The sequence below is a fragment of the Erinaceus europaeus genome, chromosome 1, assembly GCF_950295315.1.
Source record: "Erinaceus europaeus chromosome 1, mEriEur2.1, whole genome shotgun sequence".
NCBI classification, from domain to species: Eukaryota; Metazoa; Chordata; class Mammalia; order Eulipotyphla; family Erinaceidae; genus Erinaceus; species Erinaceus europaeus.
This window is the reverse complement of record NC_080162.1, coordinates 169189095-169210627: the sequence shown is the minus strand read 5'-3', so window position 1 is coordinate 169210627 and position 21533 is coordinate 169189095. Positions and strand designations below refer to the sequence as shown.

The 21533-nt window shown below is 37.8% G+C and overlaps 1 protein-coding gene across 1 annotated transcript in view; it reads left to right on the top strand.

Annotated features, from left to right (window-relative positions):
• Positions 1-10431, top strand: part of ATP6V0D2 (ATPase H+ transporting V0 subunit d2) — a 43374-nt gene extending 32943 nt beyond the window's left edge. The window contains exons 3-8 of the mRNA XM_007535349.3: positions 154-332; positions 1293-1372; positions 2739-2816; positions 6641-6817; positions 7945-8022; positions 9463-10431. Of these exons, the coding sequence (XP_007535411.1) occupies positions 154-332; positions 1293-1372; positions 2739-2816; positions 6641-6817; positions 7945-8022; positions 9463-9624 (754 nt within the window). The 3' untranslated portion in view covers positions 9625-10431. The remainder of the gene's footprint in view (positions 1-153; positions 333-1292; positions 1373-2738; positions 2817-6640; positions 6818-7944; positions 8023-9462) is intronic.
• Positions 10432-21533: the final 11102 nt, after the last annotated feature.

The window sequence follows — 21533 nt, the reverse complement described above, 5'->3', positions numbered from 1 at the left end:
ACACACATTTTTCAAGCTCCAGAGTTTAAAACAAAAAATGACTGAGATTTCAGTACTGAAAAAGTGTGTGCCTAAACTATACCTATTTTCATTTAACAGTTGCTCTTTTCTGTCATGAAGTCATTATCCTAATGAATAAGTCTTCTAAACTAGGTGCAATTACATGATAGACAACGTGATTCTACTGATGAATGGTGCATTGCAAAAGAAATCTGTGAAAGAAATTATGTCAAAGTGCCACCCTTTGGGCCGTTTCACAGAAATGGAAGCAGTCAACATTGCAGAGACGCCATCTGACCTCTTTAACGCCATTTTGGTGGAAACGCCATTAGGTATGAATGTATGAATAGAGCTGCCTATGCATGTGATCACAATCATTAGACAATGTGCATTAGTTCAGTTTTTTCTTAAATGCAGTGTGATGCTATAGACATTCCTAGAAGCAGATAGGTTACACAAAGGAATCATCTAATGTATCGATCGCTCTCATTATTCAATCAGGATAAATGAAGTAATTTGCCCAGGGTCACTTGGGAACTATTTGCAGCTGAGAAGCTAGACCTTCTCTCCCAACCTCTGAACCATTATACTTTATATTAAATATAACAAAAAAAATAATAGAGCATTATTCTGCAAAGCTCTAATTTTCTAGTTGAGTTTTATGTGATTAGTTCCTTGTCCTTTTTATTTTTAAAACTCATATCTAAATGTAATTGCACATAGAAAGCCCTTAGTATTAGGAAGTTTATAAATGTCACTTCTGAGATGCTCAGAGTATATATCAAGTTGCCTGAAACAATCATGAAATGAATATTATTCTCATAGTTTGGCACTGACATTAGCTGCAGCATTCAAAATGCTAATAATAATAATAATAATATTGTATGAAGTACCATCAGGAAATATGGTCAGTGACAATTTACAACAATGATCATTCATCAAAACAGTGGTGAATTTTAAAAGACTTGTTTAGGTGTATGTCATCATCATCTGATATTAAAATATAAAGAGGGTGAGTCTGGAACTAGATATTGTAAGCATGAACCCAGGCTCTTCCTGGTCCCAACAAGGTAACTCAGAACAATGTATTTCACTCACTGATTCATGGAAGACTTACACATAGTAAGTGATTAATAAATAATTCCTCCAATTGTCCTCATTACTATCATCCTGATGGCATCTTTGAGTCACTCTCTATAGTTTGTTAGATGTAAGCACAGTGAGGTGCATTCAGAAGACATTTTTAGGATCATAATTTGATTAATTTGTCTTATGATAATTTCTGTTTTCAGCTCCATTCTTTCATGACTGTATGTCTGAAAACACTCTAGATGAACTAAATATTGAATTACTGCGCAATAAACTATACAAGGTAATTCTCCTCAAGTCTTGTGATTTTTCTCTATTACACTGTTGTTTGTTCTGTGAATGATAGCACATAAAGACTTATTAAAGGCTTTCTTGTCCGTTTGCCAACTTTTGTAATTATGACTCTATGCCTACTTGGAAGATGTCGTTTGTAGTCCTAGCCTGACATCAGCTCACCTTCACTCAACTAACAATTTCTTGAGAGGAAGTTAACACATTCATTTTTCACTATGTCCTTACCTCTTTGCCTCATGTCTGGATAGCTAGGTAGAACAAACCGTATCAATCCACGTGGAAGCAGCCAGCAGCCATATTGAGCCTTGTATTATATGGTGTCCGCCTCTGTCCTCGATGAGGTTATAGAGTTGCTAGATTTCACATAATCACGGGGTTTTAATCTGCTAATTAAGCTGGTGATGGGGGTATGCAGCATATTAAGATCACCAGCTTGTGTACACTGCATTACATGTACTACTTTTTGCAATCTGGCAGGATGTCTGGCTCAACTATGCTGCCATCTTTTCTGTAGTTCAGTATAATATGGACTGAGCAAAACTCATCCCACTTGGATAACCCCAGTGTAACTGAATGGACACTGTAACCGACTGAATAGACACCTATATGCACCTATATAGATTGCTCTGAACACTGATCAGCTCTGGCTGATGTTGGTACTGAGAATTAAAACTGGGACCTCACAGCCTCAGGCAAGAAAGTCTTTTGCATCATCATTATACTATCTCCCCAGCCTGTTTTTTTGTTTTTCTTCAGAATCAAGACCTTGCATGTGGGCAATTTCACAGCTCACATTGTCACTTTTTCCTTCATTTTTTGTTTCAGGTAGAGAGACAGAGACAAACAGAGAGGGAGAGATATCGCACCACAGCTTCCCTTGGTGCCTTGGCTTTCTCATGTGGCGTTGGGTTCAAACAAGGCCTGCACACACAGGAAAGCATGTGGCCTACCAGTGAATTATTTTCTGATCATGATTAAAGCTATTCAAAGAGTGTCTTCTGAGCACTAGGAAAGTTTTTATGTCACTTCCAGAACAAATTAGAATTATTTGCATAGATCATTTAAAAAGTCTGGCACTCTTGTTAACATGGCAAGAATTATTCATGTGAAATAATCCAAGAACCTTGCTAAAATGTGCTTCTTAAGTAAGTATAACATATAAGGGCCTTTGTTCTTTCTTTTTTAAGCTGTGCAGCATCCTATAATGTGAAAGTTTATACCAGATTTATTATAAACATCTTCATATGGGAGAAGTCATTCAACTTCCATTGAAGTGTTTAATATGCCATGAAAAGCAGATCTAGGATTTCCCAGAAAGAAAATATCTGATTGTCTAATCTTTTTTTCTTTTTGAGTCTTACCTGGAGGCATTCTATAAGTTCTGCAAGAATCATGGTGATGTCACAGCAGAAATCATGTGTCCAATTCTTGAGGTAAGAAGGGGTTACAACATCATTCATATGTTTCCACATAACAGCACAACCCCCACTAGGTCCTGGAACATGATGACAAAGGACTCAATGGGGGTTGTATTGTTATGTGGAAAACTGGGAAATGTTATGCATGCACAAACTATTGTATTTACTGTCAACTGTAAAACATTAATCCCCCAATAAAGGAAATGAAAAAAAAAGAGCTACTGAATTTGTTCATGCCAAATAATTTGCTTACATGCATTTTATCCATATAATTCTACATACACACACACACACACACACACACACATATATATATATATACTTAAATATACATATATATTTAAATCTTAGCAGTTCCTATATCTAGAAATAAGATAAGCGTCCTTTACCTGAGTGGTCTTTATGGCTAGCATGTCTGAATAAATGTCCGCTGCTCTTTCTTTGTCCTTAAAGTCCCAACATCTAGAAGCAGAGTGGTGGTGTAGCTGGTGGAGCACACACATTCCTCTGCTCAAGGACCCAGTGCAAGCCCTTAGTCCTCACCTACAGGAAAAGAGCTCCACAAATGGTGGAGCAGTGTTGGAAATGTCTCCCTTCCCTTCCTCCCTCTATATAAAAAAGGAACAAGAGAGGAGAAAAAAAAAAAAAAAGCCACCAAGAATGGCGATGGGATCATGTAGGCTCTGAACCCCAGCAATAACCATGGTTCCAAAAAGGACAGAAAAAAAAAAATCAGCATCTTAGAGTTAAAAGTTCAGTGAAGAACACCTGGGATATTTAATTGACGGTGTTGTTCCTCCTCCTGTGCATAAAATTTCCCTCACACATTTCTTCCTTTATCCCTGGAAGGTATAAAATTACTGGCAATACTGAGTATATTTTATATTCAGTAGCCTGAAATAGCTGCCTTTGCTTCAAAATATGGTCACACCCCCAACTCTAGCCTTGTTTCTGGATCACCCATAACTTCCATGAGAGCAATCAAAAGGATCAGAAGGAACTAATTCTCACACTCTCCTTATAGGAAACACCTGTTCTAACAAAAGTTCCTGGATTTGTTATTCGTCATCAGTCAAAAATTAATTGACCAAATAATATCTATCATAGAGCAATTCATTTCTACTTCTTTTTTAAATATTTTATTTATTTATTTATTCCTTTGGTTGTCCTTATTGTTTTATTGTTGTAGTTATTACTGATATTATCACTGTTGTATAGGACAGAGAGAAATGGAGAGAGGAGGGGAAGACAGAGAGGGGGAGAGAAAGGTAAACACCTGCAGACCTGCTTCACCGCTTGTGAAGCGACTCCCCCACAGGTGGGCAGCCGGGAGTTCAAACCCGGATCCTTATGGCCGGTCCTTGCGCTTTGTGCCACGTCCACTTAACCTGCAGTGCTACCCCCCCACTCCCAAACTTTGCATTTCTAACAAGTTTCCAGATGATGTCAAAGCCGTTGATCTGTGCAACACAGCCTGAATGCCAGCATAGTAGAGGATATCAGAAAATTATAAAAGTAGTGCAATTACTTCCATATGAGGGGCCTAGTTCGAGTCCCTGCTCCCAAATTACAGGGAGGCAGAGGGGAAGCTTCACCAGCAATAAAGCAAGTACTATAGGTGTCTCTCCATCTCTCTGTGTGTCTATCTCTCACTCCCCTCTCAATGTCTATCTGTCCTATCAATTAAAATAAGAGAAAAGAAAAGAAGAGAAAAGAAAAGAAGAGAAAAGAAACAATGGCCACTGGGTTCAGTGGATTTGTCATGCAGGCACCAAGCCCCAGTAACAGTCTTGGTGTCAATAAAAGAAAAGAGCTAATATCTTTCTATGTAGCAGATGCTGAATATTTAAAAACAAAAGAAAGCAAGAAAAGAAAAAAGAAAGGAAAGAACACTAGACAAAAAAGCATGGTTCCTCAAATGTTTTAGAGTATTGTAGAGAGAATTATATATGCAGTTTTTTTTTTTTTCAACCAGAGCACTTCTCTGCTCTGGCTTATGGTGGTGCTGGGGATTGAACCTGGGACCTAGGACCTTTGGAGCCTCTGGCATAAAGTGCTTTTTGCATAACTATTATGCTATCTCCCAGCTTATATGCAGATTTTTTTAAGCAGTAGATAAATAGTACACCAGGCAGGGCACATGCCTTAAGATGCTGGCAGCCCAAATTCAAGTCTCAGCACCACATGGCAGTGCCATGGTGGCACTGGCAGAGACATTATCACAATGATGTCTTTCCATTTCTGTGCCTTTCCCTGTCTCTATATCTGAATGAAGAACAGCAAAAATTATGCATGTTTGTGGTCCAAGTTCCAGAAGAAAAATAGATATAACTAATACATATTTACACTATATATGTAGCTATGTATAAAGGTATATGAAAATATTGAATAATATGGTACATAATAGGATGTTTACTTGAAAAGTGTTTCTTACCCCAAGCACAGCAATGGCAACCATTTGTGGTAGGCAAAAGAGGAGTCCGTGATGGGCAATCTGAGATGGGATGAAAGCTAGAGTAGATAGAGAACCAAGGTATAGAAGAGGCATAAGAGACCAAAGGAAAAGATAGAAATTTCAGAAAAGAGTGAGTGGTTTGGGGGCCAGGTGGAGATGGATCTGGTTGAGTGCACATATTATCACACACAAGGACTGGGTTCAAGCCCCCAGTCCCCACCTGCAAGGATGGGGCGACATTTCACTAGTAGTAAAGCAGTGCAGTAGGTGTCTCTCTGTCTTTCTCCCTTTCTTATACCCCCTTCATCTCAATGTCTCTCTGTCCTGCCAAAAATCAATCAATCAATCAATCAATGAGAGAGAAAGAGGTCAGATAACATAGAAAGACCTGTCATGGAACTGTTTGGGAGGTGGTTCACTGCCCAGAGAGGAGGGGCCATGTGTGCATGTGACCTACTTGAAAAGTCATGTGACCAAACTCCATCACATCACCATTGAGGAAACAGGGAAAATAACTAGTCTGAGCCACATAATTCTTAGCTAGAGAGTTGGACACATTGAACTACAGTCTAGAACTTTAAAAAAAAAAAAAAAAGATTCTATGTCATGAAAGTAGAGAAAAATGGTAAGTAGATGAAACTTTCATTATGCAAAGAGTTATGCTGACATCAACAGTCATAAGGGATGGTATCACACATAACATGCTTTTTTTTCTTTTTTCTTTTCTACCAGACTTATTGCTGGGGCTCTGATCCTATATGGCTCCACTACTATTCCCAACAGCCTCCTTCGTTTTTTAATTTTTATTTTTTTAGGTAGAGTGTGAGAAACAAAGAGAGAAGTTACAGTGCCCCTTCTCCATTCAGGAAGCTTCCCTGTGCAGGTGTTCCCATATGGTGGTGTAAGTTGGTGGGGGGGAGCTCTTAAAACCCAGATCCTTGTGCGTGGTAAACTGCATACTCCACTGGGGGAGTCATCTCTTGCCCCGCTCCCCACTTTTTCTTCCAAACATCATGCTTCCATTTGTATTTCCTTGTCCTATCCTTGAGTGTAGACCAAGAAGTAGGTATTGTTCCTGTGTTTGTGGAAGAGACATGCTCAAAGAGACACATAAGTAACTAATTTCAGGGTGCCTGGGAACTGAAGTTTAGCAGGGTTTCAAGTCATAGGCCATTACCACTGTTATGAAGTTTTCCTGGCAAACAAAGTCACTCCATTATGAAAGACTAAAGGAACATTAATAACACATGTCTGTGTTAAAGTTAGACAGAAATCTAGTAAGGCAGTCAAATCACTTCAGAAATGAATTTGTCTACTTAGAGTTCTGTTTTATGACATTTAGTAGATTGTTAAACTTCACTAATTATAAATTTTGAAAATTCAGTTTGAGGCTGACAGACGTGCTTTTATCATCACTCTTAACTCTTTTGGCACTGAATTGAGCAAAGATGACCGGGAGACCCTCTACCCAAGGTGTGGCAAGCTTTATCCAGAGGGACTGCGCCTCTTAGCCCAAGCAGAAGACTTTGAACAGATGAAGAGAGTAGCAGAACATTATGGGGTATGTAATTTCATTGGGTTCCCAAGAAATCTTGAGTGATTTTGTCCTGCGTACTTTGGAAGTTCACACATCAAATTTACACTTCTTATCTAAAGTAGTTATAATGTTTGTAAAGCAGGAACCGGTAATCTTTAATTGTCTCTCTCAAATAAATACTTTAGATTTCTAACCAAAGCTAGTGATTTTTAAGATTGCTGCCGAGCAAGTACTTGTTTAAATCTCCAAGGAATGGTCATTTGAGCACTTCTTTTGAAGTGCTTGATAAAGCAAGTTCTCCAAGAGACCAGTGTAGTGTTCTGGAAATATGAGCTCATGTCAAAGTTATGTATAATAGTCTGACCCAGCAATTCTTTAACTGCCCATTAGATAAACAGGTTTAGGTACAGAATGTCTACTTGAAGCACAATGGAAAATATGAATATGTTGGTTTATGCCACTACCTTTGTTCAGTAGCCAGATTCAGGGAAAGGGAAGAGTGCTATTTCAACATCCAGTTATACTTGTGGAAGTGGGCATGTCTCAGCTTGAGGTTATACACTTCAGTCATTTTTCCCACTTCTGATTTGCAAACCATGACATTCAGACCCTCCAAGTAACTTTTTTCCGGAAGTATAAAGACACTCCTCTTCTCTTTATCTGTGAGCTTTTGAAGACAGGAAAGATGAAAGTAGGCTAACAACACATTAGCCTTTGTAACATCTTATATGTCATTGTAAGATGCTCTCTAGTATACTAAAACATTGAGCTTTTTCCCAATTTCCCTCTGGTCACACTTGAAATGTCATGTGGATTTTATGAATTGCTTTTCAAAATATTCATAAGAGAGATTACAAGGCCAGAGCACCACTCAGCTCTGATATATGTGGTACCAGGCATTGAAACTAAGGTCTGTGCACTATAGCTGAACTTTCTCCCCAAACTTAATATTGTCAGTTATTTTGAGCCTTTGAATGCAATACTGATCAAAGCGTAAGAATTTATGTTGAACCTCTATAATGTGACACACTGGCCCTAAGAATTGAATGTGGAAATCAACTCTGGCAGCATACATTGAAGTGCTTTTGAATTTTGTCTTGCTGAATAAGCCAATATGCTAGAATTTCACCCACGTTTTCTTTGTTTTGAAGGAATACAAACCTTTGTTTGAGGCTGTGGGTGATAGAAATGGAGGAAAGACATTGGAAGATGTGTTTTATGAACATGAGGTACGATACAAATGGAACTGCTTGTATATTCTTTCTCTTACTCTGGTTTTTACATACTCCCTTACTTTGGGTTTGTTTGTTTGTGTTGTTTTAATGGTTGATAAGATCAATTGATTAGGCGTATTCACACTTTGAAAGTCAATGACTATTAGTATCTTTACCTTGAGGAGCCAAGGCCTTCCTGTGGAATTGTTCTATCTAGACAGATTATGTGTACATAGTGAAAGTTGGAGAGGAATGCAGCAAATCCATGATTAACAAGGAAAACAAACTAGGAGATCATAAATACATATCACTTTTTAGCCAGTCCTGTCTTCAGGAAAAAATTATTTATGGTTATAATGTGACTCATGGCACAATTATAACACTTGGGAATTATTTGCATGGAAATCCATCCAGAGAGTCCATATAATTATTATATCCTAGATAGGTAAGAGAGTATTTAGTCCAAATCATGGTCTACTGAACTATTATTCCAAAAAGGAATTTGACAGGAAGTTGAGGGATTCCTGAGTAAATTCTCTCAGACACTAAGAAATTTTCTAGTGTTTTGTACTCATTTCCCTAGCCTGTTTCTGATAATAGGAGCTTCTAACTTTTTTTTTTTTTTTTTTTTTTAGCTTCTAACTTCTTGATTACTTCAAGGTTTTCAGAACTGTGTGAGGGACCCAATGCCTCTCCCTTTTTTAAAATGGGAAAGAATAAATGAATTGTTGCATTCTGTACCTGACCCCAGTTAAAATGTGTTTTGAAAAATATTCTCTTACTGATCAATTTTCTGTAGGAAAAAAACATACAATTATATTTCAAGCTGTTACAGAACATCTTATGCTCAGACTATTGCTGAGTCTAACTTCCAAGGCCTGGTTCAGTGCCCTGCAAGAGTATTAGACAAGCTACAAGCCTTTTCAAAATCTTAAAGTTAAAAGGGAAAAATAAAAAAGACTCTATGTTAGGGCAGGAGTAGATAACATAGTGCCTGTGCAAAGAGACTCTCATGCCTGAGGCTCCAAAGTCCCAAGTTCAATCCCCCACACTAACATAAGCCAGAGCTAGACAGTGCTCTGGTAGAAAAAAAAAAAAAAAAAAAAAACCTCTACATTATTGAGATAAAACCACTACCTAGAAACTGATTTGCATCACCTGCAAGGTTACATACACATACACCAAGGTTCTCCTAGAAAAAATACTGCTAAGATTTGGAACTTGTGATTCTCCAGTCTAATTTTTAAGTTACTATTGTCTGTCTTACTGTTGTCTGTGACTTGTGGAATTGCTATTGCTTTCAATATGACTCATTTTGGACACTGCTGCTGAAATGCATGTAACACATACCAGTGCAAGTGGATGTAGCCACGTATCAGTCTGTAATTTAGTATTGTTTCCTGAATATAGTATGCCTCAGGTAAGCTGATGGCCCATGTTTGTTTTCTTCCTCAGGTTCAAATGAATGTGCTGGCATTCAACAGGCAATTCCACTATGGTGTGTTTTATGCATATACAAAGCTGAAGGAACAAGAAATGAGAAATATTGTGTGGATAGCAGAATGCATTTCCCAGAGACATCGAACTAAAATTAACAGTTATATCCCAATCTTATAAGTCAAAGGCAGGCATCAACTGCAGAAAATCATAAATGTTAAGAGGATCTTATTTAGGAAAATAAAAGTAATTTTGTTATATTTTCTAGATTTCACAAAAATAATAATTGCCACAGCTTCATAAATTACAGATCCATTAGCAACACAATAAACTAACCCAGAAACAAAGATCTTTTTGGGGGCAGCCTTAACTTTTGTTTCCATATTTCTGTCAGATTCTTTACTAGATCTTAGATGCTAATTTCAATCCACCCTGTAGTACTTTTCTGGGTTTTGATTGTGTTAAAAAAAATCAGATGAAATAATAAAAAAATTATTTTGCTCTTCCTTTTTAGTGCTTCTCAGAAGACAAAAACAAAAAACTGAATGTCTGCTTTACTTTTTAGCTGGCTGTTTCTTCCCTTATTCTACTGGAATCTATAACTAACTATATGTGTAGACAACATGAACTACATTGGTGGGAAATATTAATATGCTTTGATCTGGTAGGCTTAGGAAAAGAACACAATTCAAATCATAAACTCTGGATGCACAGTATTAAAGTTATATTTTTAAATATTTCCTTTATGTATGTATTTGACAGAGACAGGGAGAAACTGAAAGAGAAAAAGGCAGGTGGAGTGAGAAAGAAAAATCGGCACCTGTAGCACTGCTTCACTACTTGTGACACTTCCCACCTGAAGGGAGGGAGCAGGGCCATGAACCAGGGTCCTTGCACACTGTAGCATGTTTGCTCTACCAAGTGTGCTACACTCAGCCCCCCCCCCCCAGCTTATATTTTATCTTTAAATAAAACATATATCTCTTTCTGGTTGTTTCCTCATGCTTTGCCTGAAAAATAAAGTAACCCCACTAATCACACTTTATTCAGTCAGAAACATGAATCACAGGTTAAGTTTTCAGGATAAGGGTTCTCTACAAACCCTCAGTAGAACTGGTGTACAGAGATACCCAGATAAAAGAAAAAAAACAATAAAACACTGCTTGAGTCATTTGCTTAAAAGAGAAAAATCACTAAATATAAAATTTAAATGGTTTATCTTTATTGTATATATTTTACATACTAATTTGAAAATTCTTTGGGGAGAATATTTACAGAACATATGTATATGCCAATATCTAGAATTAAATGCATAGACCATGAAATTTTCTGAAAAAATAGTAACAACTGGGATTGATTGATTGATTGATTGGCACCAGGGTGATCTGTTGGGACTCAATACCTATACAATGAGTGTACCACTCCCAGAGACATTTTTATTTTTTATAAAGACAGACACAAATTGAAAGGGAAGCAGATATATATATATATATATATATATATATATATATATATATATATATATCTGCTCCACTGCTTATGAAATTTCACCTCTGTAGGTAGAGACCTGGGTTTGAACCTGGGTCCTTGTGTATAGTGACACGTGCACTCTACTGAGTGCACCACAGCCTGCTTCTGATAAGGATTCTTTTTTTAAAATTTTAATTATATATTTATTTATTGGATAGAGACAGCCAGAAATTGAGAGGGAAGGGAGAGAGAGGGATAGAGAGGAAAAGAGAGACACCTGCAGCTCTAGTTCACCACTCTTGAAGCCTTCCCCCTGCAGGTAGGGACTGGGGTTTCGAACCTGGATCCTTGCACATTGTAACTTGTGCATTCAATCAGGTGCGCCACCACCCTGCCCCACCTCTGATAGGGATTCTTAAAACATAAGGGAAAATAGTGACTCATCAAGCCAGAAGGAAAACTAAGTGTTTTTCACCTGTGAGAGCAGATGCTCCCACAGCTTACTCCTGATAGCATGGGAAGGCATGCCCTGAGGAGGGCTCAATGCAGACCTGTCAACTAAGCTCAAAGAGGCCCCTTCCCTATATATGGCTTGGTTCTGAAAAGCCACTTCCTGATTTGCTCCTAGCTCCTGTAAGTCTTAATGTTAGATCCTGAATTAGAAACCTGCATTTTACATTTTAACCTATGGTTTCTGGGAAAGGGGACAGATTAAGATTTGCATTTCTTTAAAGTTTAACAGCAGAGATGCTGATAGGAGAAGGAAGCTTAGAGGTAAGTACTAAGATCATTCTCTCACTATCTCCTAACCATACAATTCAGCATGATGAGTGGAGACCCTTAAGTATCACAAGAAATGACCTTTAATTTTCCTTCCATGTAAACAATGAAGATTTTGATCCCCACAACCCTTCTCCCAAGCACCAGATCTAACCATGATTTGAATCAGGAGTGAGGAATCTCCCTATGGACCCTGGAAACAAACAGAATATGATCCTGTTAGAGATGAAGATATGCACACAGCAATTTGAAGAATTTGTCTTGAACTTTAATAGTCTTTAAAGGGATGATCTGAGATTTTGTTTCTGCTATGCCTTAGGATGCTGGTATACAGTAAAGATTATAGTTTCTATAATGTCCAAAAGTCACATATATTCAAGGGTAGCTAGCATAATGGTTATGCAAAAAGAATCTCATGCCTGAGGCTCCAAAGTCCCAAGTTCAGTCCCCTACATCACTATAAACCAGAGCAGAGCAGTGTTTTGGGGAAAAAAAAAAAAAAAAAGAGCAGTGTGAAAAACAATGAGGCAGGAGTTGGGTGGTAGTTCAACAGGTTAAACATAGGTGGCACAAAGCACAAGAACCCAAGGACCAGCATAAGGATCCCAGTTCAAGCCCCCGGTTCCCCACCTGCAGAGAAGTCGCTTCACAGGCAGTGAAGCAGGTCTGCAGGTGTCTATCTCTCCCCTCTCTGTCTTCCCCTCCTCTCTCCATTTCTCTCTGTCCTACCCAACAATGATGACAATAATAACTACAGCAATAAAACAACAGGGCAACAAAAGGGAATAAATAAATAAATATTAAAACAATGAGACAAAAAAATGCACTTCTATTTTCCTAAGTGATTGAAATTCCTTACCATCCCTTGCCCATTCTCCAAGGTCTATCATCACAGCCTAATGCAACTGGTCTTGTAACATTGTATTGCAAAGTTCATAACTCCCTGATTGTCTATAGCCTGCTCTGCTAAATCCCCCATGGACATCTCCACAGGCTTCTACCTACTTCCATCCATTTTGTAGGCAAGAATCAGACTGATCTTTAATAAGGCTTTTCAGCAGAAAATTATGTGGTATCTACAGGGCTCAAAGGTAGCAGCTGCCATTCTCAGGATCTTTTGAGAATATCTGAGAAGTGATAGGAGAACTGAGGAGAAAATGTTCTAATGCTTTAGGGAAAAGGTACATAGACTGAGGACAGGAGGTAATGACCACTTGAATTTGAATGAGTTGAGCCAGGGATAACTATTTTTGGATAGTGAAAGAATTTACATAACCATTTTATGTATTCTTTTTTTTTTTTTTTTTTTACCAGAGAACTACTCAACTCTGGGTTATGGTGGTAGGGGAACTAAGCATGGGACTTTGTAGCCTTAGGTATGAGTGTCTTTCTACGTAATGGTTATGTTATCTCCTCTGCCCTCATATAAGCACCCCAACCATCACTCTCTCCCCAGAGAATAGTAGCATTATAATAAGACATTGAGAACTATAAACTTTTGTTAAAAAAAAAAAAAAAAGAAGAAGAAGCTTGATGATAATCAGACAGGAGTGGTTTCAATAGTAGCAACAAAGTCAAATATTTAAAAAGGGAAAACATTTAATTACATTTACTTTGGTGTTTTAGTTTCAGAAAAAAAGTTAGTTATTATTTGATTCATTTCTGTGATTTTTAGTCAATTCCTCTTCACTTTAAAAAATGGAAGCATTTGTACTTACATATATCGAATAGCACTGCTGAGAAATATGTGGCATTATCAGAATATATCATTTTTAGTGATTTCATGTCCTATAACTCACAAAAGTGAAGAATGAATATTGGATGTACAAACTATTATAAGAAGACCCAAACCATTTGCCTAAAGTGAAGATCATCCTTTTTCTCCTCCTTTACATCTTAACTATTCCATTTGGCCTCTGTCGATTATTTTCATCCTCTCACTCTTTGAACTGAGTCATCTTGTTCTAGAGTTTTCAGCTTCCATTGCTGACTGCAACTTTGGTGGCTAAGGTCCAGTCCTTAACAGTGATCAATATGGACAATATAGACAACATCTGCTTGCAATTATCTCCCAAAAGAAATGAGAATAAGATGAGAAGTTACATATAGAATCTAGTGAAGATGAGTAAATTATAAATAAACTTATCCTCAGACAATTAACACTGACTAGATTCACAAATGCCATCTGAAATTTAGAATACTGAGAAGTCATAAAAGTATATCAGTATCCCTAGGCAATAGTAGATTCCTGATTTACCTGAGATTATTGTTACTGATTAGCCACTGTGGGTCTCTTTTTGACAAAGTTGGAAAGAAGTTTAAACAAATTAAATGGTAAATGATAATGTGACCATTTCATGCAGCAAGAAATAGGCCACAAAATAAGACAGTGCTACCATAAGAATTGACTATGCTTATTTTACAGAATAATGTCTGCACAAATTTTTGATAGGTTGATACCAAAATATCAGGGTTTTTGTCCTTTCTTACCGAACTTGAACTGGCCTTACTAATTTTCTCATAAACAATAAAATTGAGAGGGGAAATTATTTGTTTAACTATCAAGGTGATTCAGCTTCCTCTGCTTGCTGAATTTTGGACTCACTAAATAATATTTCAATAGGAAAATTTGTCCTAGAGAGACTTCCAGAGGCTGGACAACATACTCTATGCTACACCTGAGGAAGATAGGTCCTGATATTGGGGAAACTTGGAACATTCCTACTCATGACCACAGAATGTGAGCTCAGATCTACAGGGATGAAGAGGTCACATAGGCTCCTAAGCTGAATATGGGCCCCAGATCACATCAAATCAATGGGATTTACAGTCAACAATATTTATACACCTTTCTCATATTTGGGAGCTACTCTCTTCCCTAAACCAGCTTTCTAATCCTTTTTCCAGCCATGACATCATCTCCCCCAGACAATAACTTGGATCCACCTGCATACTAGATTTCAGGCTTGGGGGGGAGGAAGAAAAAAAAAAACTAGTATAGCCACAGGCACTTTGGAATATAACTAAAATATGCCTACCTGCTATCTAGAAAACAGAGACCACACCAACTCTTCATCTGAACTATTACAGACTTTAGTTTCATGATTAGTCAACAATTTGTTTGGATTTATATGTCAATTCTCTTTTCAGCCACCAGGTTCCAGATGCTAGCATGATGCCAACCAGACTTTACTGGACAGACAACCCCACCAATGTGTTGTAGAGATCCGATAACCCAGAACAGTGTCCCTCTAGGGAAAGAGAGAGGGAGGCTGGGAGTATGGATCGACCTGTCAACGCCCATGTTCAGCAGGGAAGCAATTACAAAGCCAGTCCTTCCACCTTCTGCATCCTACAAAGACGTTGGGTCCATACTCCCAGAGAGATAAAGAAAAGGAAAGCTGTCAAGGGAGGAGATGGGATACAGAGTTCTGGTGGTGGGAATTGTGTGTAGTTGTACCCTTCTTATCCTATGGTTTTGTCAGTGTTCCCTTTTTATAAATAAAATAAATAATGAAAAAAAAAAAAGACATAAAGGCTCAAGAAACCCAGAGGGTCCCAAACAGAATTAACCCAGACCTAAAGACACCAAGACATGTCATACTTAGATTGGAAAGGAATAAGGATAAAGAAAGGATCCTGAAGGCTGCAAGAGAAAAACAAAGAGTCACCTACAGAGGAAAACCCATAAGATCATCAGCATACTTCTCCACACAAACACTACAGGCCAGAAGAGAATGGCAAGATATGTATCGAGTGCTCAATGAGAAAGGCTTTCAACCAAGAATATTATATCCTGCTAGACTGTCATTCAGACTAGATGGAGGCATCAAAACCTTCTCAGATAAGCAACAGTTGAAAGAAGCAACTATTAATAAGCCTGCCATGAAAGAAGTTCTGAAAGGTCTCCTATAAAAAGTCAGACCACCATAAATAGGCCATCTATCAGAACATTCTAAAAATCTACAAGAATGGCGTTAAAGTATGATATAAAAAAAATGGCAATGGCCCGAATTCACCTATTAAAAGGCACAGAGTAGGAGGACGGGTAAGAAAACACAACCCAACAATATGCTGTCTGCAGGAAACCCACCTAACTCAACAAGACAAACACAGACTCAAAGTGAAAGGATGGAAAACCATCATACAAGCCAATGGCCCACAAAAAGGGCAGGAATAGCTATTGTCATATTTGACACAATAGACTTTAAAATAAATAAAATTTAAAAAGATAAGCTGTTGTTTTCGACGGGCTATGTTGTTTTCGCCGGGCTGGCTTCACGGGCGGGTAACAGATGACCAGGGACTCATGGTTGAGCTGTAGGCTTTCTCTTTATTCATGCAGGACGCAGCACAATCTAAGCCGAGCTAAGCTAAACTAAAGGTACCCTAAAACTCACAATGCTGTCTTTATATATACTTGCCAAGTAGGGTGGAAACAGGATGTGACATAGAGAGGGTGGAGAGAAAAGTGACTGGTGACAATCAGAGTGTGACAAGGAGAGGATCAGGGTGTGACAAGGAGAGGGGGTGGAGCAAAAACATATCATGAAACAGTGGGGATTGAACCAATGCCCTGGAGAGAGGTGCTTGTTAACAGGGGTTATGTAAATAGAATGAAGTGGTTATGTAAATAGAATAGTGTTAAGCAGGGGGGATTTAAACCAAATGAAACAGAAGGGGTCTCATGCATACCAACAGATAACGATGGGGAGTCGGACGGTAGCACAGTGGGTTAAGTGCACATGGTGTAAATTGCAAGGACCAGCTTAAGGACCAGTTCAAGGCCCCAGCTCCCCACCTACAGGGGAGTCACTTCACAGGCAGTGAAGCAGGTCTGTAGGTGTCTCTCTCCCCCTCTCTGTCTTCCCCTCCTCTCTCCATTTCTCTCTGTTCTGTCCAACAATGACAACAACAATAATAACTACAACAATACAACAACTAGGGAAACAAAAGGGTATAAATAAATATTTTTTAAAAGATAGCGATGGACATTACTTAATGCTCAGAGGATCAGTAACCCAGAGGACTTAACAATTATTAACATCTATGCACCCAATGAGAAGCTATCTAAATGCATCAAACATCTACTGAAAGTGCTACAGCAATATATTAATAGCAACACAGTAGTATTAGGGGACCTGAACACCCCACTATCTCAACTTGACAGTTTATCCAGGCAGAAAATCAATAAAAAAATGAGAAGATTGATAAACTAGAACTATTGGACATTTTCAGAATTATTCACCACAAGAAGCTGGAATACACATTCGACTCAAGTCCACATGGGTCATTCTCAAAGAAAGACCATCTATTAAACCACAAAGACAGTATCAGCAAATTCAAGTGCATTAAAATCATCCCATGCACACATTGGAATTAAACTAACACCACAGTGGAATTAAACTAACACTTAACAATTAACAAAACATTAGTAATAGTCCAAGAATGTGGAAGCTCAACAGTGCACTACTTAATAACTACTGGGTCAAAGGGGAAATAATGGAAGAAATCAAAATGTTTCAAGAATTCAATGAAAATGAAGACACAAGCTATCAAAATATTTGGGACACAGCTGAGGCAGTACTGAGAGGAAAGTTCATAGCCATATAAGCACACATTAGAAAACAGAAAAAGCACAAATAAACAACCTAATTTCACTAATCTTCATTAATTTTCATTAATCTTAAAGACCTATAAGAAGAACAAAGGAACACTAAAGCAACCAGAAGGACAGAAATAACTGAAGTCAGGTCAGAAATAAATAACATTGAAAATAAGAAAACCATACAAAAGATCAATGAAAGTAAATGTTGGTTCACTGAAAGAGTGAACAAAATTCACAAACTTTTAGCCAGACTCACAAAAAAAAAAAAAAGGGGAGAAGACCCAAATAAATTGGATAATAAATGAAAGAGGAGATATCACAACAAATACCACAGAAATTCAACATACCATGTGAGGCTTCTATGAACAACTATATGCCACCAGGCTAGAGAACCTGGAAGAAATGGAAGATTCCCTGGACACCTACAAACTTCCAGAATGAAATAAAGAGGAACTAGATAATATGGACAGGCCCATCACAGCCAATGAAATTGATATAGGCTACAAAATTACCATTCAAATTCAGTGGCATTCCTCTATGCAAATACTAAGGTAAAAGAAATTAAATCCAGACATCAATTTCTTTTACTGTAGCAACAAAAACAATAAAATATCTAGGAATAAACCTAAGCAAAGAAGTGAAAGACTTGTATACTGAAAAGTATGAGTCACTACTCAAGGAAATTGAAAAAGACACAAAGAAGTGGAAAGATATTCCATGTTCATGGGTTGGAAGAATTAATATCATCAAAATGAATATACTACCCAGAGCAATCTACAATTTTTTTTTATTTATAAAAAGGAAACATTGAAAAAAAACATAGGATAAGAGGGGTACAACTTCACACAATTCCCACCACCAGAAATTTGTATCCCATCCCCTCCCCTGATAACTTTCCTATTCTTTTTATTTTATTTTATTTTATTATATTTTATTTTATTTATTTTCCCTTTTGTTGCCCTTTTTATTGTTGTAGTTATTGTTGTTACTGATATCATAGTTGTTGGATAGGACAGGGAGAAGTGGAGAGAGGAGAGGAACACAGAGGGGGGAAGAGTCGCCTGTGAAGCAACTCCCCTGCAGGTGGGAGGCCAGGGGCTCGAATCAGGATCCTTACTCCAGTCCTTGCACTTTGCGCCACCTGCACTTAACCCACTGTGCTACTGCCTGACTCCCAGCTTTCCTATTCTTTAACCCTCTGGGACTATGGACCCAAGGTCATTGTGGGATGCAGAAGGTGGAAGGTCTGGCTTCTGTAATTGCTTTCCCGCTGAATATGGGCGTTGATAGGTCGATCCATACTCCCAGCTTGTCTCTCTCTTTCCCTAATGGGGAAGGGCTCTGGAGAAGCAGAGCTCCAAGACACATTGGTGGGGTTGTCTGTCCAGTAAAGTCTTGTTGGCATCATGCTAGCATCTGGAACCTGATGGCTGAAAAGAGAGTTAACATACACAGCCAAACAAATCGTTCAACAATCATGGACATAAAGGCTGGAATAGTGTAGATGAAGTGTTGGGAGGTCCTCCATTTTGTAGCCATCTACAAATTTAATGCTATCCCCATTAAGATCCCAAACACATTTTTTAGAAGAATAGGACAAATGCTACAGATGTTTATCTGGAACCAGCAAAGACCTATAATTTCCAAAACAGTCTTGAGAAGAAAGAACAGAACTGGAGGCAACACACTCCCAGATCTCAAATTGTATTATAGGACCATTGTCATCAAAACTGCTTGGTTCTGGAACATAAATAGACACACTAACCAGTGGAACAGAACTGAGAGCCTCCACACCTATGGACTTCTAATCTTTGACAAAGGTGCCCAGACTATTAAATGGGGAAAGCAGAGTCTCTTCAACAAATGGTGTTGGAAAAAAAGGGTTGAACCATGCAGAAGAGTGAATCTGAACTGCTATATTTCACCAAACACAAAAGTAAATTCCAAGTGGATCAAGGATTTGGATGTGAGACCACAAACTATCAGATACTTAGAGGAAAATACTGGCAGAACTCTTTTCCACAAAAATTTGAAAGACATCTTCAATTAAATGAATCCAGTTACAGAGAAGACTAAGGCAAGCATAAACCTATAGGACTATGTCAAATTAAAAAGCTTCTGCACAGCAAAAGAAACCACTACCCAAGCCAAGAGACCCCTCACAGAATGGGAGAAGATCTTTACATGCCATACATCAGACAAGAGGCTAATAAAAAAATAAAGAGCTTGCCAAACGCAACAACAAGAAAACAAATAATCCCATCAAAAAATGGGGGGAGGACATGGACAGAATATTCACCACAGAAGAGATCCAAAAGGCTGAGAAACACATGAAAAAATGCTCCAAGTCTTTGATTGTCAGAAAAATGTAGAGACAACAATGAGATACCACTTCACTCCTGTGAGAATGTCATATATCAGAAAAGGTAGCAGCAACAAATGCTGGAGAGGGTTTGGGGTCAAAGGAACCCTCCTACAGTGCTGGTGGGAATGTAAGTTGGTCCAACCACTGTGGAGAGCAGTCTGGGAACTCTCAGAAGGCTAGAAATGGACCTACCCTATGATCCTGCAATTCCTCTTCTGGGGATATATCCTAAGGAACTCAACACACCCTTCCAAAAAGATTTGTGTATATGAATGTTCTTAGCAGCACCATTTGTAATAGCCAAAACCTGAAAGCAACCCAGGTGTCCAACAACAGATGAGTGGCTGAGCAAGTTGTGGTATATATACACAATGGAATACTACTAAGCTATTAAAAACAGTGACTTCACTGTTTTCAGCCGATCTTGGATGGACCTTGAAAAAATCATGTTGAGTGAAATAAGTCAGAACAGAAGGATGAATATGGGATGATCTCACTCTTAGGCAGAAGTTGAAAAATGTGTTGAAGATCAGAAAAGAAAACATAAGTAGAACCTGAACTGGAGTTGGTGTTTTGCACCAAAGTAAAAGACTCTGAGGTGGTTGGGGTGGAGAGTACAGGTCCAAAAGGATGGCAGATGACCTAGTGGGGGTTGTATTGTTATGTAGAAAACTGAGAAGTGTTATGCATGTACAAACTATTATATTTGCTGTTGAATGTAAAACATTAATCCCACAATAAAGAAATTTAAAAAAATAATAATCCTTCAATATAATAAAATAGTTGTTCTGAAAACATTAGGTGATTTATATGCCATATGATTAAATGGAACAATGGTGTTCAGTAGTCACTGCTGAATATTGCCAACAGATATTTGTATTCACTCTGTAGTTCTTTCTAAGTCCTTCCTAAGTCACCTATTCTACAATGATCTTTGTGAGTCTAGTTCTTTAGACACTGTGCTACCTCCCAGACCTACAGTGATCTTTGAGATGGCCAGGATAAGTATAGTTTTCAGCACAGATCATCTGCAAATAAATCTCAGCTCCAATTTGAAGTAACTACCTCTATACCTTTTGAAGACAGAAATTCTAGTTTCAGAAACAAACAGCTTCAGCTGACAGTATAGCAATCTTGTTTTCCAGTAAGACTTGTTTACTCCAGATTCAGTGATTTTGTGGGCCTAGCTGTTCAGAGGTGAAAATCGTTATTACCTTAGTCATTTTTTAAAACATATAACATAAAACTTTAAATAAATTATACACATTCAGATTTGACTTTCATGGGCTTTTAAAATTAAAGTAGTAAAAATTAAATTAAAGCAATGAATTTTATTTAGTTGTGAATGCTGAGATGCAGGTTTCATTGTATAAGATATTCACTATTTCACATTTTAGACTCATTTCAAAGTCATTTTTACTTTTAATGTTTGCTTAACAGTGAAATATTAACATATCTCAGCTTACTTCTACATATCTATGTTCTACAGTATGATGAATCTTTTTTTTACTGGAGGGAATTAATTATTTACAGTCAAAAGTAAAATACAGTAGTTTTTACATGTGTAATATTTCTCAGAGCTGAACCCTCCTCCCGCCCCCAGCCCTCCACAAATTAGTGAAAATGTAAAAAGGAAACATAAAGCCAAAATATTAATTATTTTCATGATTTGATGTTTTTAATTAAATAGATTTCTTAAGTTTTATGGAGGCATGGAAGTGTGGGTGATCATGAATCCTAGCTCCCTATGTTTGGGGCATGTAGTTGTCTGCAAGATTCACCTTTTTGTTGTGAGGATAGTGGCTTATACTGAATAAATCTTTCAAAATCTTAAAGGCTTTGAGTAGATTTGAAGAGGGTTACATA